The 18736-nt window shown below is 50.3% G+C and overlaps 1 protein-coding gene across 3 annotated transcripts in view; it reads left to right on the forward strand.

Moving 5' to 3' along the window:
* LOC137430361 (synaptic vesicle 2-related protein-like) overlaps positions 1–18736 on the forward strand; it is a 194221-nt gene that overhangs the window by 122588 nt on the left and 52897 nt on the right. For all 3 annotated transcript variants that reach the window (XR_010985040.2, XM_068121172.2, XM_068121173.2), the window contains exon 13: positions 12184–12295. Coding sequence is in view for 2 of the 3 variants with exons in the window: in XM_068121172.2 (XP_067977273.2) it covers positions 12184–12295 (112 nt within the window). In the remaining variant the exon portion in view is untranslated. The remainder of the gene's footprint in view (positions 1–12183; positions 12296–18736) is intronic.

Below are 18736 nucleotides of genomic sequence, written 5' to 3' on the forward strand. Positions count from 1 at the left end.
GTGACCAGGGGATGTGGCTATAAAGTAATTATTTGATTTATTAATTAATCGATTTATTATTTATTGATTAATAAATAAATACAAATTTTGATTAATGACTTATTTAATTTTCAAAAAGTTACAGCTTTGGATGAAACACTGATGGCTGGGGTATGCTATTAGTGAATTGATGAGAAATTATTTTACGATTGTTATTTGTTGATTTTAATTAAGCAATTAATCAATCAATTATTGTACACCTCTATCTCCCAATACCCTCTCTATGTGCTGCACAGCAGTATTGCCGGGTGCCCCGGCAATGCCGTGCTGGAGGATGATATTTATTTATTTGGCATGGGGGCGGTGTTCGTTGAATGTATCTGCACTTGCTTTCGTTCTTAAATAGCTGATTCTTGTTGGATGTATGGTCACACTGGTCAACAGCCAAATTGGTTCTGACTTATTTTGGACTGTTTCTAACTAATTTGGTGCCCACAAATCCGAATCTGACCTTAAAATTTCGCTATCATGTAACCTTGACGTAGCACATCATAAGTGTGGAAAAAATCTTTAGAGCATGCAAATTTCTTGATTAAGTCTCAATAAGTCTATTTATTGTCACAAAAAGTAATATGAACTTAAAGTTTTTATTTACATCACATAAAAAATGTAAATCTCCAAAAATAATATGAACTTTATAAAGTATCACAAAAAATAATATGAACTTGATAAAATATCACCAAAAATAATATGAACTTTATGTTTTTATTTACATCACATAAAAAAAGGAAATCTCCAAAAATAATATGAACTTTATAAAATATCACAAAAAATATGAACTTTAAGTTTATATTTACATCACATTAAAAGTGCTTCTGAACTTTACTTTTGCGTTTGTAGGAGCAATCACTTACACACTGCAAAGTCCAACAGTAGTCGCCCATCATGTTTGGATTGAATCGGCTTTGATATCGAGTCTCCATGACGGCAATTTCCTGGTGAAACCTTTCTCCATGTTCATCACTGACATCGCCAAGATTTTGTGGAAAGAAGTCCAGATGAGAATGGAAGAAATGTATCTTGAGTGACATTCGAGCACATTCGAGCACTTCAACATCTTGTCCACAAGCTCTTCATAATTTGGTGCTCGAAATTTTGAAGGTAATTGTTAGCAAGAGCCACAAAGCTATCCCAAGCAACGCTTTCTAGCTCAGATAGTCTCGTTACAAAGTCCTGATTAGTGAGTACAAGACGAATTTGAGGACCATTGAAAACACGCGCCTTTACTTTGGCCTCAGATACAATGCCTTGGAACTTCATTATCAAGTAGTGGAAGCCAGCACCATCTTGATCCATGGCCTTCACAAAGTTCTTCATTAAACCAAGTTTCAAATGAAGTGGTGGGAAGAATACTGTTGCGGATATGAGGATTGCATTTTTTTGATTGTGTTGTATTATATTGGAGATGGTGATGAACATTGTTGGATATGGCCCCTCCTGCCTCCAGAGTTGTATAAAGGTAAAAAGGGCGTCTCGGTAATTAGTCCAAAGGCATACACGTCAGCTAATCATAGAATACCCTTGTTCAGTAGCTATATCTTATTATGTGTCTTAGAGTAAGGCTGTGTCTCCCATTAACTTAAATACTCCATTGCACCAAGTGAAAGAGATAGATTCCCTTCATTCCCATTCCCAAAAACCTCCATTCCCCCTTTCGTCGTTTCACCTTTCGTCGATTGGCAATTACCTCCCCTCCAATTGCCGCCATTGACCACGAGGCAGGGTCGGAGAAGAAAGGCGTGTCTCCACCTCGTCATAGAGGGGAGGAGTGAGCCAGCCCCACTCGACCAACCATGAGCCAGGGGTTTGGCTAGAGAGGGCGGAGGAAGAGCGATCGGGGAGGTTCGCAAAGGTTGAGGGGCGGGGCCTATATAATCCACGGCAGGGCGTTTCCCGAGGCAGATGAGCTTTTACGGAATGAGCTACGACAAGAGCGGAGTGTGTGTTTTTTTTTGGTCAGAGCTGGGTTGGTCGTCAGTGGTGGTCAGTGTTTGCGTAGAGTGGAGGGGTTGCGTTGAGTTGTCGGTGGTGAGGAAGAGTTGGACTAAGCAAGAGAGAAAGAGTCCTGGAGTTAGTGAGAGAGGGAGAGAGAACCCGTCACGCCAGACCCCCCACCAGCAGCGTTGGCTTGGCTCCACCAAGCAGCTCCAACCTGCTACCCCGCGCATACGACAGGATCGGTGGCATCGGCGGCCGTCGAGGTCCAGCCCGACGTCCCGTGCGGGATCAAACTCCAGCCAGCTCCGTGCCTTCCTCCAGCCACCCACCTCCTGTCATTCCTGCCTGCAATTTCCATCCATTTGCGTACGTGAGTTTGTTTTGTTCGTGCTGTCCTGGGTAGTAACAATAAGTCTGTATAAGCTAAAGATTTCACTGTGTCACCTGCGTCTCCTGTCCCTATAAATAAACGTGACTGCTTTCTTCTTGCTTATATGTGTGTAAATAATAAATCCAGTTACTCTTCTGTACGTCTTCTTCCTCTTTGCATTCGGTCGCTTTAGAGTTTTCCCGATTGAATAGCGGTGGCGCGATCCGGCCAAAGTTTGGGGTAAATCGGGTTTTAGTCAGGGAAGCACTGTTTGGTCGCGGAGCCTCCGCTCGGCAAATATAACATCTTTAACCGCGTCCGTAACAATTGGTGTCAGGGAGTGAGATACGAGGCCCGAAGCGCGCTTAACGCGCTCAAAATTACAAGCAGCTGGAAATTGTCTTGTTTTTAAAGGAAAACCCGAATTTTGAAATCGCGCCATGGCTGGTCAAGGCGACGGGATGCCGGTGGGAGAGATAGAGATAGACGGGGTGGAAATGTGGAATCGACCCAGGACCTCGGGGAAATGTATATGGAGGATGTGGTTGAGGGGGTATCAGACGCGCAAAATGGCGCTCTCGCGCACGAGGTTTCGGGCGCGCAAAATGGCGTCCTCGCGCACGTGGGTGTAGCGGCACCAAATTTTGCCACGCCCGCGACCGTAGCAGCGCCACCAGTGGATTGGAATCTTTTCATGATACAAATAAAGGCCCTTATGGAAAAGAATAGTGAGCAATTGGAGGGCCGAATGGGAGACCAAATTGGAGGTTTGAAACACAGTATGGGGGCAATGAGGGACGAAGCAAGGGCTGATAGTGAGCGATTGGGGAGCGAAATGGGGAACCGGATGGATGCTCAGAGTGAGCAAATGGGGGGCAAAATGGGCGAAATGGGGGGCAAAATGGGAGAAATGGGGGAACGGCTAGAAGCTAAATTTGAGGGGTTAGACAACGGGATAAAAGAGGTAAAACATGGGTTAACGGGGGTGGAAAATAGAATGGCTGCCCAGGAGAATCAGTTAGAGGGGGTGAAAAAGGGGTTAATGGGGTTAGAAAATAGGATGGAAGACAAATTGCGGGAAATAGGGGAGCAATCCGCCCGGGAAATCGAACAGATGGGGAACCAGATAGAGGAGGTGAAAATCGGGTTAGAAAGTAAATTGGATGCTCAGAGGGATGAATTGGGACAGATGAGGGTGGCATCTACAAAAGAGATGAAGGAGATGAAAGAGGAGATACGACGAGGTGTGAGTGAGGAGGTCTCGGGGGTACGCGAGGAGGTAAAGCGAGGCGAAAAGCGTATCGAGAAAGAGGTGAGAAATGGGACGGCAAAGTTACAAGGGGGAATAGAAGATCTGACGGAGGAGGTGGAACAGCTGACAGAGGGACAATTGGAGTTAGTGGAGCAGGTTCAAAGGAACACTGCGGTACTAGGAGGGTTAAAAGCGACACAAAACAACATAAAAAAGGACTTGATAGCGACACAGAGGCAATGTCAGATGGTACGTGAGGGACTGACAATGAGGTTGGACGAGGTGACAGAGATAATGGAGACGAAGGACCGGCAGGTAAGGACGCACATAGAGACGGTCACGGTAGCCTTAGAGGACGAACTTGAGGAGACGCACCAGGAAATAAAAGAGGTGAAGCAAAAATTAGAGGAAGTGGAAGAAGAGGTGAGTGAAATTAAGAAGAGACGGACAGAAACTAAGAGAGAAATCCAGGAGGAGGTGATGGAATATGTACAAGGTCGGTGCTCAACTCATGATGGTGTGCTCACTAACCAAATAAAGAGTTTGCAGGTGGCAAAAGAGGTGCGGAGACGAGGTGCCAAGGTGAGTGGCGATATACGTGGAAATGTACATGATGTGAGGGGAGCTTCAGTCGGCTTGGGGGTTGATGTGGACCCGGGTGTTCGTGAGAGGCCGTTGGTGAAGTGTGCGACAGGTCTGGTGTGCGAAAAACGAGGTGTGCGAGAATGTCCGACCATGGGGTGTGTGAGGAAAAAGTGCGCGCCGAGGAGTGAGGGTGCTGTCGAGAGTGAGTCGGTCGTTGCGCGTGTGCGAGGGGGCACATGGAAGCGCGGAGTGGGGAGTGTTACGGAGGAAGTAACGACAGAGTGTGCGCAAGAGGATGCGCGAGAAAGGTGTGTAACGGACGGGTGCATGGGGAGTGAGTGCGCTGTCAAGAGTGAGGGAGAATGCATGCCTGTGGTGAGTGTTACAGAGGATGTAACGGGAGAGTGTGCGCAAGAGTGTGCGCGAGAAAGGTGTGTAACGGACAGGTGCATGAGGAAAGAGTGCGCTGTCGAGAGTAAGGGTGAGTGCGCTGTCAAGAGTGTAGGTGAAAGTAGTGAGAGCGACCCGGAGCGTGAGTTGGTTGTGACAGGTGAGCGAGGATGTACACCTGGAATGGTAGAGCGTGTGTGGGAATGCACACTTGAGTTGGTAGTGAGGCACGTGGTTGGGTGTGCGAGTGAGAGCACACCTGTGATTGTCACAGAGGAGGTGACCGAGGAGGGGGCGCGAAGAGGTGTGTTGGTGAGGTGTGCGAACAACGAGTGTATGCAAAGGTGTGAGGTGGTCAGGTGTGTGACCAAGTCGGTGAGCAGAATGAGTGTACCTGGGTGTGGAAGAGAAGGTGCAATGACGAGGAGCATGGGAATAGCTGGATGTATGAGCAAGAAAGGGGTAGCGTATGCGTGTAAGCATGCAGGTGAGGCATCGACAGCAACCGGGTTAGCGGTTAGAACGACATTTAGCCGAATCGGGCCCTCGGTGCGTGCCGGGCTTCGCGTGCCGCGAGAACCAGCGGGGATCCGAACCGCGGGGGGTCCGAAAGGACCGCCGTACGCGATCCACGCTGGGCCTCGCTTTGAACGGCCGCGTCCGTGCTCCACTAGGCGGAGCGGGCAGCCCGATAGGAAGGGTCGTCATGGCGACCGCTTTTTATTGAGACGTTCCGGCAGGTCGAGATCGGGACATTGGATGGCTCCGTGCCGAGGTGGTGCGTGGGATCTCGGCCCGGGTAAACCTCCTTCCCTGCACCGAATGTCGGACGCATCCAACCGCCGGTACCAAAGAACCCGCATTCATTGCTCGGCTGTACGAAGCCGGGCTGGAGACGTGAATTGGCGCACCGAGAGGATCTAATAAGTAGACGGGTGATGAGGTTAGTGTTTTGGACCCAAAATTAGAAAAAGGCAAAATTTGATGATTGGAATAGAATTGGCAGTAATTGGCAAATTTTTGATTGGCTGAAATTTGGTGAGCAAAATTGGTAGTGGAAGGCCGCCCCCATGTGGTGGGATGGCAATGCTGTCATCCCTCACGGGGGGGGGGGGGGCAAAGGAGCACTAGAGTTATGGGGTGTATGGCAGTGAATACTAGCCCGGGTGGGTTAGGATATTGTGTGTAGGGCCCTAGAAGATGACATTAGGTAACGTTAAGATTAGTTAGTGACTGATACCTGTAGTGGGGACGCAGGTACATTAGTGTGGATTATAATGACGTGGTATGTGCTTAGTTTAAAGGGAAGACGGGGAGCACTAAGTTAGCAGGGCAACAGGTAGTTCAGATGATGCCGTGTGAGTGTTGGAGGTGTATTCAAGTGTATTGAAAAGTGTGTAAGGAACAGGTGTGCAACTGGACAGGTGTATGGAGCAGTGTTTGAGTGATGGTGATAGTGATGTGTATTGTGTTGACCAACTGGTCCAGGAAGAGGAGGAGGGTGCAGGTGGCACCAGGTGATTGCACAGGTGTGCAACAACAGGTGTATGTGGCTATGTGGAATAAATGGTAGTGTGGAATATATGGGGTATTGGAATGGATGGTCGTGGAGTGAGTATGGTGGAAACAATGGAGTGGAGTGGATGGTGCGAAGGTGTGAATGGGGGAAGAGTGGACCCCCCTCACGGATACCCGGGGCGGGTAGTGTAAGTGTTAGGTAGAGGGTACAGGTAAATTGTGGTTGGATATTGGCATCTGTGGTGCGGGTGAGAGAATGGTATTTGGATGGGTGCATTAGTGTTGTGGAAATGGCTGGGCGTGTAGCCTGTTAGTGTGTGTAGTTGGTTTGGGCGCTCCACCACTGTGAGGATGTCGGCCAGGTGAGGCCGCAGGTGGGCTCTGGGAGCCGGTAGAGTTGTTGTGGATGGGGCCCGAGGATCCGGAGGACGGACCCGGGTAGCCCAGTGCCAGAGGGCACCGAGTGGGGTGACAGAGCCAGGAGGGGCCTTCCCCAGTTAGTTAGGTTAGGATGAGGAGCTAGGTAAGCTCGGGTGGCAACTACAGTGGTGGAGGTGTGCAGGTGGGTAGACCTGCTGGGAGAGCTACACGTCACAGCCCAGAAATTGTGCAAGGGCACCGGGAGATGAATCGGGGGAGTGAGACCCCAAATTGAGAAGCACCACAGTTGGTCAATGGGAATTGGTTTTTAGAACCCATAGTGTAAGTTGGCCAATGGATTGGCAGGGAAAGACCCCGGGTAGTGTAAAGTGTGTTAATGTCATTTAGAGGATAGTTAGGATTGAAGTCTCCTCGCACCATCTGCATCCACTCACCTGAGATGACGTACCTCCACACCATGCCATGTTTAATTATTTTAATGTGCAAATGTTTTGGATTGTGAGACGCATCATGACGTGGGTGTGACATTGTGCTTTGATGTTCCATCTCTTCCTCCTTATGAGGATTGATGATGAATTGGGTGATGGCAAATTTTGAAGTAGAGGGATTGTGGAGACGAATTTGGTATAAGGGAAATATGGGGAAGACGTGACGGTAGTGACGAATTTGTAATGTGTAGATTTTGTACATATGGGGTAAGGGCTAGGGTAGTGTAGGTGACAGGGGGGTGACGTACGGTAGGGACGAGCTTTCTCACTTCGCTCTCCGTACGCATTTCGCCCTGCATTGCCTTATTGATCTGTACCCTTGTGACCTTACCCCTCGCTCATTTGTCTTCCCCCTTTTGTCTCCCACATGACCTGTGCGCCATTGGGCGCCGAGGGGAGCGTGCGTGAGTCGGCCATTGTGCGCCCGGAACTCTCAGAACCAGCTGTCTGCATCGATGCACCACATTATGGACCACATGTCTGTGGCCGAGCACCACTGATGGACCCCATGGGTTGGGGCATGGCCCCTCTGCTGGAACCGGCCATGAGGGCCCGAAATCTTGCTGGCGGACCTTGGCCACAGGGCACCGATGCCCCACAGGTGAACCACACGTAGTCGGCCCTGTGGGCCATAAATAAAATAAATAAAATGGACACGTTTGGGCAAGCTTTATTGCAAATAGGCCGCCAGTAAGAAAATGAAGGAAAAGACAACAACTGGAAGAGATAATAATAGCCAGCAGAGGGAGCCGAAGAGCAAGAGACCACCTGCAGGGTTAGGGGTTGTTGATGTTATTTTTATTGAACACTGTTGAACAATGGTGACTGCACCGATTGGTGCTTGGGTGTGTATTGGTGCGTTATAGGTGCTTTCATGGTGCGTCGATGCAGAGCAGACTGTCTCCCCCCCCCCAGAAAGAACAATTACAGGTCCTGGGTTGAGTTTTGTAAATAAAAGTAGTGTCAACTGTAAATAATGCTCCCCACCGTCAATGTATAGTTTGAAGACCATTCCGCAATTCGGTTAACTGTGGGCATAAGTCTGTTAGGCAGGGTGCAATGGAGCAGCGGGACACATTTATTTATGTTTTAAAACTGTCGCACTCAGGGTCAGGTTAAAAGTAGAGGGAACTACACCTACGTGTCACACTAAATAAAAGTTGTAGGCCCGGGACGTGCCTAAGAGGAGGAGGGTGCAGTGTTGCGGATATGAGGATTGCATTTTTTTGATTGTGTTGTATTATATTGAAGATGGTGATGAACATTGTTGGATATGGCCCCTCCTGCCTCCAGAGTTGTATAAAGGTAAAAAGGGCGTCTCGGTAATTAGTCCAAAGGCATACACGTCAGCTAATCATAGAATACCCTTGTTCAGTAGCTATATCTTATTATGTGTCTTAGAGTAAGGCTGTGTCTCCCATTAACTTAAATACTCCATTGCACCAAGTGAAAGAGATAGATTCCCTTCATTCCCATTCCCAAAAACCTCCATTTCCCCTTTCGTCGTTTCACCTTTCGTCGATTGGCAATTACCTCCCCTCCAATTGCCGCCATTGACCACGAGGCAGGGTTGGAGAAGAAAGGCGTGTCTCCACCTCGTCATAGAGGGGAGGAGTGAGCCAGCCCCACTCGACCAACCATGAGCCAAGGGTTTGGCTAGAGAGGGCGGAGGAAGAGCGATCGGGGAGGTTCGCAAAGGTTGAGGGGCGGGGCCTATATAACCCACGGCAGGGCGTTTCCTGAGGCAGATGAGCTTTTACGGAATGAGCTACGACAAGAGCGGAGTGTGTGGTTTTTTTGGTCAGAGCTGGGTTGGTCGTCAGTGGTGGTCAGTGTTTGCGTAGAGTGGAGGGGTTGCGTTGAGTTGTCGGTGGTGAGGAAGAGTTGGACTAAGCAAGAGAGAAAGAGTCCTGGAGTTAGTGAGAGAGGGAGAGAGAACCCGTCACGCCAGACCCCCCACCAGCAGCGTTGGCTTGGCTCCACCAAGCAGCTCCAACCCGCTACCCCGCGCATACGACAGGATCGGTGGCATCGGCGGCCGTCGAGGTCCAGCCCGACGTCCCGTGCGGGATCAAACTCCAGCCAGCTCCGTGCCTTCCTCCAGCCACCCACCTCCTGTCATTCCTGCCTGCAATTTCCATCCATTTGCGTACGTGAGTTTGTTTTGTTCGTGCTGTCCTGGGTAGTAACAATAAGTCTGTATAAGCTAAAGATTTCACTGTGTCACCTGCGTCTCCTGTCCCTATAAATAAACGTGACTGCTTTCTTCTTGCTTATATGTGTGTAAATAATAAATCCAGTTACTCTTCTGTACGTCTTCTTCCTCTTTGCATTTGGTCGCTTTAGAGTTTTCCCGATTGAATAGCGGTGGCGCGATCCGGCCAAAGTTTGGGGTAAATCGGGTTTTAGTCAGGGAAGCACTGTTCGGTCGCGGAGCCTCCGCTCGGCAAATATAACATCTTTACCCGCGTCCGTAACAATACCTTCTCAGGGTCAACAAGAGGTTTGTGAATTTCAAATGAAGTGGTATTCCTATGGTATACGGGTTCTCAAAACCTGGATGTGCTAGTGAAAATTGGATATCTTAATCGAAATCTACAGATTCATGTTGGTTAGAATCATCTCAAAATATACTAGAACCATAAAACTTTAAAAATTTTGTTGACCAGTGTCATCTTTAGTTTCGGATAACTTTTGTGTTTGTACTCATCTTACTATAATTCACCAAATGTCCGTCTGTCCGTTCGAAGGTACCGCAAAAACGGCTCAACCGATCGCAACGATATTTTGGGTGGGTATTCCTGGGACCCCTGGGAGTAAAATCCTCCATCAGATAATGATGATGTGAAGGATTTTACTCTACCGGGTAAAATGTAAACATAATGATGTTTACATCATTTACATCATAATGATGTAAAGGTTAATGGTATATTGTTTTTCCAATTTTTCCAAGTTTTCCAATTTTCCAGTTTGTGCAAACGCGATGTAATAATATTTACCGATATGAACAGTGATGTGGCTTTTATTGAAATTCTACAAATACTGTTTAGATTTTGATGACAATTATGAACCTGCCGCGAATGCGAAAGTGGACAGATTACGCAATGCGCGGGTTTGATAATATCCAAATACAACCGTCATTCAATCGTAATGTTAAATCGTTAAACGTTAATCGTGTTAATCGTTTTGTTAAAGTATCAATTGATGATTGGAATCGAGTGAATACAATTTCGATTTTGAATTCGTAATTGTATTCACCCAACCGTACGGAACTTCACATCAGGATTTAAATATTTGTTTATGTCACGAATGTTGTTAAAAGTTTATTTTTTACATTAATGCTATTTAATTTGTGATTGGAGTTATGCTGTTTGGAATGAAAAAAGAGATATCGAGTTCAAGTGAATGACGAAATGCCGTGACGGTTTCTACTTTCTAAACGTGAATTCGCGGATCGCCATATGCACATTCGCCATTGACTGAGTATGGAACAAACAAACGGGTACGTTTTTCATGGAGGTCCTTCACGAACTTGCTGTCCATGTCTGACGTGCGACTGAAGGTGCTACAGGAATGTGGAATTTATTGGTTTCATGCTTTAGCATTCGCCGTTTCTGCATTGTCTGTTTGCCTCTGGCCTCCCACCCATGCGTAGCATGGAAACCTCACTATAGTCTAATTAAAGGTGTAATTAGAACCAAGTAATGTCATCCTTGTACTAATTCGTCTGATTTGTAATAATTCTTGAGATAGAAATTCAGAGAGCATGCATCAAGTAGTCTCATGTATGAAGATTTCAAATTTGTTCTCTCAATTTCTATTGCAGCCAAAATGGTCGCGTTTGACCACTTCCAATTAACTTTAATACATCGTTAATAGCCTTAGTCTGATTTATTTTCGTTTCTTATGTAGCTGATTCGTGTTGCACGTATGGTCAGCATTTGTTTTTGACAACTTTTGTGTTTGTACTCATTAGTCTAATGAAATATATAATTAGCGCTTTTTAATGTCATTCTTATACTAATTCTAATCTTTATTCATTCTTTAGTCATGTTTTCATTGTTCGTAGGACAGGAGAAATCTGAAAATACGAGTATGGTACCTGGCCTCGAAAATCTAAATAAATGTGTAGTATGACGTCACTTCAATTTGGTGTCAGGGTTGCTAGTCTGATCTGGCGGTACTTAGGAATGAGCTTTTCAAGCTTTGAACTGATAATAAAATGAATGTTGATGAAGGTTTGCTCAACTGCGGCTGGAAGCGAAGTAAAGCTGATGATTTGGGTGTTAACCTTTCAATGCGCAAGAGGGTGATGACCCTCATGCTGTTGCGACTTGGCACCCTGGTACTGTTGGAGTCGACGGAGCTGAAATATCTTAATTTCATTCTAAAATTGAAATTAATTGATAATTTGCATTCATGTTGGGACTTTGTAATAGCTAGGACTATATCCAGCTTTGTGATGTCAATCACATATGTCATCCCTGATGATAACTGTTACATCTGTGAATATAAATGAGGATGGTAAGGATTCATAGATTTGCACATAAGCCTCTGTTCAACACGAGCTGTTTAACACATTTAACAAAAAGGAAACACTTTCGCAATCTGAGGACATTCTGTGAACATCATCACAAGACCTTGAGAAATATTTTGAGGCTTAGCGACCACTGGGTTTCTGGTTGGCCATGGTACAACCGATTCCAACATGCTTTCTGTAATAGGTCTATAACTTGAGAATGGCTGAAGTGATACAATTCAAATTTGGTACGGGTATGTATAATGATGTAAAGATTGACTGATTAGATTTTGGGGTCAAAGGTTAAAGGTCAAAGGTAAGAGGTCATGTCAGGTACAAATATGAGAACTTGTGAACAGCTGAAGGGATTTTAATTATAACTTGGTACAGGTATGTATAATGATGTGAACTTGAACTGATTAAATTTTGGGGGTCAATAGGTAAAAGGTCAGAGGTCATGTCAGGTGAAAATGTACTAACTTGGGCACAGCTGAATGGATTTAAATCAAACTTGATACAAGTATTATAATGATGTAATAATGTGGGCGGGGGCATACCAGTTGACGCCATGACGTCGAAGAGTGCCGTTCTAGTTCTATTGTTCATCACTTGTATTTTTTTCTGTATTTGGCTGAAAGACTGATCACTATCAAGCAAGAAGCGAATGAAAAACATTGATGTTCTGTTCTCTTTACCTCTCCAGGCCTATTCATTGCATCCTTCACCACAGAACACCTGGGAAGAAAACCAACAATAGCTTTTGGCATGCTTTTCCTCTGTGGTAGTTTGTTTTGTTTGATGGCTTGTTTGGAAAGGTAAGTTTGAATTAGTTAAAAATGCAAATAACGCTTGATCGATTCACATCTCATGAATGCGTAAAAATGAAATTTCTCCATGGTACAGTCGTGTGTAATTGATACAGCACACTATAGTTGGTTGTCATGCAAGTGATCAGAAAGTGCCACACCTGCAGAAATACTTTAGTGTGGTGAGTACGATGTCTCATGGGAAGGAAAATGAAATCGCATGAAAAGCAAATATAAATCAAAGTCTTAGCTATTGAAGGTGACTCCATGCAGCAGATTGCAGCCGACTTCACGTTTCATTAAGAGCTGTTTTCAACACTCTGAGGAGGATATAAGAAAATGGTGCTGTTGACACTCAAATATGTAGAGGAGGAAAGCCCAAACTCTCCAAAAGTGATGTTACCTACCTGCGGGGTATGTTGTCTATGTGATAGACGATGATCCAGTAGACATCAAGCATTTAACTTAGCTGAAAGTACAGGTGTTAACATCTCTTAAAGAACAGCAAGATACTCATTAGCGCAAAGTGGTCTGAATGGATGTGTAGGTGCCCCGACACATTTGATGCCTTTATCTCTCCACAGCAAAAGTGTTCTGTGTTTGTATTTATAACTTACAAGAAAGAGTACCTGTCCCAAGTGACGGGAAAAGCTAGCAAAAGTATCCCTCTCCTTTCTCTTCCTCCCTCTCTTCGCCCTCCTCCACAATCTCTCCCCCACTCCCCTCCATCCCCTCACTTGCAGCTCCATCCCCCACTCTCCTCCACAATCTCTCCCCCACTCCCCTCCATCCCCTCACTTTCAGCTCCACCCCCCACTCTCCTCTGCATGTCTGTGTCTATCGTTTTTAAGTGGCTTTAATTTCCTTTTCAGTTTTTTTTTTGCTTTCACTATTCAGTTGTTATTTTATTTGATATCTGATGTACCATACTTGTTACAGGGCGCCGTTGCCACCAAAGCAGCTTCCTGAGCAATAGTTATACTGTGCAGTTTGCCATTGCCTTCCCAGCAGTAGTTCGGACAAGAATTTGTAATCAGTTCAATGTGCCGGCGATAGCTCGCCCACTCTTCATGAAGGACACCATGGGGATCTTTGACATCCAGCAACTAATGTCGGAAGATGGGACGCCAAATTTAACATCCATTGGAGGGACAACACACACACATTGATGATTCACACAGTCTATGAAACACCAGAAGGATAGTTTATAGCTGGGTCAGGATTCTAACCCAGGCTAGACAGCTTAAAGAGTGTGAGTACCACGGAGGTCATCCTGTCAGCCCAGGTCATCCTTTAATGCCCTGTTAATAAACAAACAGTGATTCCATGTTGTACCAGTATGTATTACTCTAATGTATCAGAGACAAACTCGATGCACTCACTGTCAATAATATTAATATTATAGTGTGGCGGACACAAGCAAGGTACACGAATTCAGCGCACCAGCAGGTGGCGCGAACGTCCAGGTGGGGAACTGGAATTCATGCCCCGCCTATCGGCCGACCGGCCACACCCGGGGACGAGGCGTGGCCTCGGCACATATATGCGGGCTCTAAGCTCGGGCCCGCTCAGTGCTGCAGTTCGAGTTTTCATAATAAAGACTCTTGGTTTTATCAAACGCGTTGTGGCCTACCTCTTTGGCAAGCAAGTTGTGTGCGCAGCACCACACTTCACTGGTGACCCCGATTGGTTCAGCCGTTGCTGACCACCGAACGCGCCATGGCCAACAACACTGTCGCGGTAAAACTCCCAGAGTTTTGGGAAGCACAGGCCGATGTGTGGTTCGTGCAGGCCGAAGCGCAATTCCAGCTTCGAGGCATAACGGCGGACGAGACCCGTTACTACCACGTGGTCGCCTCCCTCGGGCCCAGCACTGCCGCCCGGGTCGTGTCTATCCTGCGGCACCCGCCGGCCGACCACAAGTACAGGGCGCTCAAACGTCTCCTCATCGCCACGTTCGGCCTCACGGAGATCGAACGGGCCGACCGCCTCCTGGACCTTCCCAAACTCGGCGACACACGACCATCCGTGCGGATGGATTATATGCTGTCGCTGCTGGGTGACCAAGCCCCGGATTTTTTTATTTTGGGCACTTTTCCTACGCCAGCTACCGCTACAGGTACGCCTCGCGCTGGCCGGTTCCAACATAAGGGAACCCCGCGCCCTGGCCATAGAGGCCGACAAGTTCTTCGCGGCTTGCGACACGCGAGCGAGTTACGGTGCGGCTGTCGTGGTTCCCGAGGCAGATGCTACAGCGTCCCTCGTGGCCGCTGCCGCGCCCCGACCACCACCACCACCACCACCACCGCCGCCGCCCCCACCGCTGCAAGCCTGGTGCTATTTCCATGCCAGGTTCGGCCACAAGGCTAAGAAGTGTTGCCCGCCGTGCTCATTTGGCAGGTCGGGAAACGACCAAGCCGGCGCTCGGTAGCGGCCCTGAGCGTCGGCCATTCCAGCAGCCTCCTCTTTATCACGGACACCTTGTCCGGGTGCCGTTTCCTCTGGGATACAGGAGCGCAGGTAAGCGTCATCCCCGCCTACACGTCCGACAAGCGAACCGCGGGCCGGGGCCCCGCTTTGCTTGCCGCCAACGGTACACCCATCCGCACGTTCGGGAAGCGCTGCCTCTCCCTGCAGTTCGGAGGGCAGCGCTTTCAATGGTCGTTCGTGACCGCTAGCATGCCCATGGCATTGCTCGGTGCGGACTTCCTATGTGCGCACGGATTGTTGGTCGACGTAAAGCGCAGACGGCTCGTCCAGGCTGAAACCTTTAGCTCGCTCGCTTGTTCGCTGAGCAGCTCGTTGAGCGGCTCACTGAGCGGCTCACCGAGCGGCTTGCCAAGCGGCTTGCTGGACGGTTCCGTCCCGGCGAGTTTGGTTTGTACGCTTCCGGTAGCAGACGACTTTACCCGCCTCCTCGCCAGTTTCCCGGCCCTCACGTGGCCCACCTTTTCAGCGGTGGCCGTTAAGCACGGGGTGGAGCATCACATCCCCATGGTCGGGCCGCCGGTCTATGCCCGGGCACGCCGGCTCGAGCCCACGAAGCTCGCGGTGGCGAAAGCGGAGTTCGCCACGCTGGAGCGGCTGGGGATCGTGCGGCGCTCCAACAGCACGTTGGCTTCCCCGCTGCACATCGTGCCGAAGCCCGGCGGGGGATGGCGGCCATGCGGGGACTACCGCCGGCTCAACGATGCCACCACCCCCGACCGCTACCCGGTCCCACACATTCAGGACTTTTCCGCCCGGTTGGCCAACACGACCGTGTTTTCGAAGGTGGACCTCATACGGGGCTACCATCAGGTCCCCGTCCAACCGGACGACGTCCCGAAGACGGCCGTCATCACCCCTTTCGGCCTCTTCGAATTTCTAAGGATGCCCTTCGGGTTGAAGAATGTGGCTCAGGCGTTCCAGCGGCTTATGGATAGCGTCTTGCGCGACTTACCTTTCCTGTTCGTCTACCTGAACGACATCCTAGTCGCGAGCGCGTCCCGGGAGGAGCACCTGCTCCACCTCCGCACGCTTTTCGAACACCTGGGCCAGCATGGCCTAATCATCAACCCTGCCAAGTGCCGTTTCGGTGTCACCACCATCGACTTCTTGGGGCACCGCATCACCGAGCACGGGGCCGTCCCTTTACCGGCCAAGGTGGAGGCGGTCAGGGATTTCCCACGGCCCCGCACGATCAAGGGGCTCCAGGAGTTCCTGGGCATGGTAAACTTTTACCACCGCTTCGTGCCCCACGTCGCCCAGCTCCTCCGCCCCTTGCACGAGGCCCTCCGGGGCAAGCCAGGCAAAGGTGACATCGCATGGGTCGGAGCCGATGGCCGCGGCGTTCGCGGGCGCAAGGCTGGCTCTGGCTGACGCCACCATGCTGGCGCACCCGGAGCCCGATGCACCGATCGCCCTCACCACCGACGCGTCGGATTACGCGGTGGGCGCGGTGCACGAGCAATGGGTACGTGGTGCTTGGCAACCGCTGGCGTTTTTCAGCCGGCAGCTTCGCCCGCACGAACGCCGGTACAGCACCTTTGACCGCGAGGTGCTCGGACTCCACCTGGCGGTCCGACACTTCTGCCATCTGCTGGAGGGCCGCCAGTTCATGGCCTTCATTGACCACAAGCCCCTTGTGTTCACGATGGCCAAGGTCGCCGAGCCATGGTCGGCACGGCAGCAGCGCCACCTCTCTGCCGTGTCCGAGTACACGACGGACATCCGTCACGTGGCGGGTAAGGACAACCCGGTGGTGGATTGCCTTTCCCGGTCCATCGTGCACGCGGTCCACCTCGGGGTCGACTATGCCTGGATGGCGGAGTCCCAGACCGCCGACCCCGGTGTCCAGGCCTTGCAGACCGCCGTCACGGGCCTCCGCGTCACCGAGGTGCCGTTCGATGCTGCGGGCACGGCCATCCTATGCGACGTCTCCCTCGGCCGGCCTCACCCCATCGTGCCCGCTGGCTGGCAGCGCCCGGTGTTCGACGCCATCCACGGCCTGTCCCACCCTGGCACGAGGGCATCCCAGAAACTCGTCGGGGCAAAGTTCGTCTGGCATGGCCTCCGGAAGGACATCCGCGACTGGGCCAGGACGTGCCTCGCGTGCCAGTGCGCAAAGGTCCACCGCCACACCCAGGCACAGTTGGCCCCGTTTACAGTGCCCGAGCGGCGGTTCGACCACGTGAACGTTGACTTGGTGGGACCTCTGCCCCCCTCGCGAGGGTTCACCCACCTCCTCACCATGGTCGACCGCACCACACGGTGGCCGGAGGCCGTCCCATTGGCGGCGACGTCTGCGGCTGAGGTGGCGCAAGCCTTTATCGCCACTTGGGTTGCCCGGTTCGGTGCCCCCTTGGACATCTCGTCCGACCGCGGCCCCCAGTTCACCTCGGAGCTCTGGGCCGCGGTGGCGCAAGGACTCGGGGTGAAGCTACACCACACCACGGCCTACCACCCCCAGGCCAATGGCCTGTGCGAGTGCTTTCATCGGTCCATGAAGGCCGCGCTCCGGGCCAGCCTCTGCGACGGCGGCTGGGTCGACAGACTCCACTGGGTCCTGCTGGGCCTCAGGACGGCGCCCAAGGACGACCTGCGTGCGTCCTCGGCAGAGCTGGTCTTCGGGCAACCACCGGGTACCGGGTGAATTTATCCCCGACTCCACGGCTCCTTGGTCTGCGGCACAACAGCGCTCCGCCCTTCAGGAGACCGCTCGGAGGTTCGCCCCGGTGCCAACGGCACACCATGGTTGCCCGCCTTCCCACGTCGCCCCGGAGCTTCGCACGGCAAAGTACGTGTTCATCCGGCACGACGCCCACCGGGCACCGCTGCGGCCCCCGTACGACGGGCCCTTCCGCGTGTTGGAGGCCGGGGACAAGTTTTTCACGGTTGACATCGGCGGTGCCCCAGATCGCATTTCCGTGGACCGCCTCAAGCCGGCCCACCTCGATCCGGACCACCCCCCGCCGGCGGCTCTGCCTCCGTGTCGAGGCCGCCCCCCGGCGGTCGGACCCCCGGCGCCCCCCAGCCCTGCCGTCCCGCCACCCCCCAGACCGGCACCCATCGCCAGGGGGCGTTTCGGCCGGGTCATCCGGCTTCCCCGCAAACTCACCCTTCAGGTGCGCGGGAATTCTGGGGGGGCGCGTGTGGCAGACACAAGCAAGGTACACAAATTCAGCGCACCAGCAGGTGGCGCGAACGTCCAGGCGGGGAACTGGAATGCATGCTCCGCCTATCGACTGACCGGCCACGCCCGGGGACGAGGCATGGCCTCGGCACATATATGCGGGTTCTAAGCTCGGGCCCGCTCAGTGCTGCAGTTCGAGCTTTCATAATAAAGACTCTTGGTTTCATCAAACGCGTTGTGGCCTACCTCTTTGGCAAGCAAGTTGTGTGCGCAGCACCACACTTCAATAGAGGTTTACAGAATGGAGTAATAACTTTCCCAAGAATTCCCGTACTTGAAGAAGAAGACAACCGCTTCTCTGATAAAACCCATTTATGCATTAAACACTACTCTGAGCAACCATTCAACGATTCTTTATGTCTTTAGCTGTGATTGCTACGTAATATAATAACAGGATATGCATCAGTTACCGTTTTATAGACCTTGGTACATCGAACAAATCATCTGTCGAACCGCAATAAGCCGCCATCTTGAACACTGAAAATAATTCGGATGACGTCACGCTGACGTACTCGACGAAATTATATCGAGTTATCTCACTGTTCGCATGTTCCAGTAATTACATGTATTTAACCAAACAACATTCAAAGTATTTAACAAAACAAAAAGTTTGACCACATCAGGTGGGATATCATTTTGGTCTGAACTTTAGCGATCTGATACAGAAATTACTGCCAATCACATGCTGGGTGAACAAAACCCAACAGACCGATACAGACCAACAGAATAGGAATAGAGAGGCGTTTGAATTGAGGGAGGGGAGGATAGGGTTATAA

The sequence above is a fragment of the Myxine glutinosa genome, chromosome 6 (genome assembly GCF_964187855.1).
Source record: "Myxine glutinosa chromosome 6, kmMyxGlut1.1, whole genome shotgun sequence".
Taxonomy (NCBI): Eukaryota; Metazoa; Chordata; class Myxini; order Myxiniformes; family Myxinidae; genus Myxine; species Myxine glutinosa.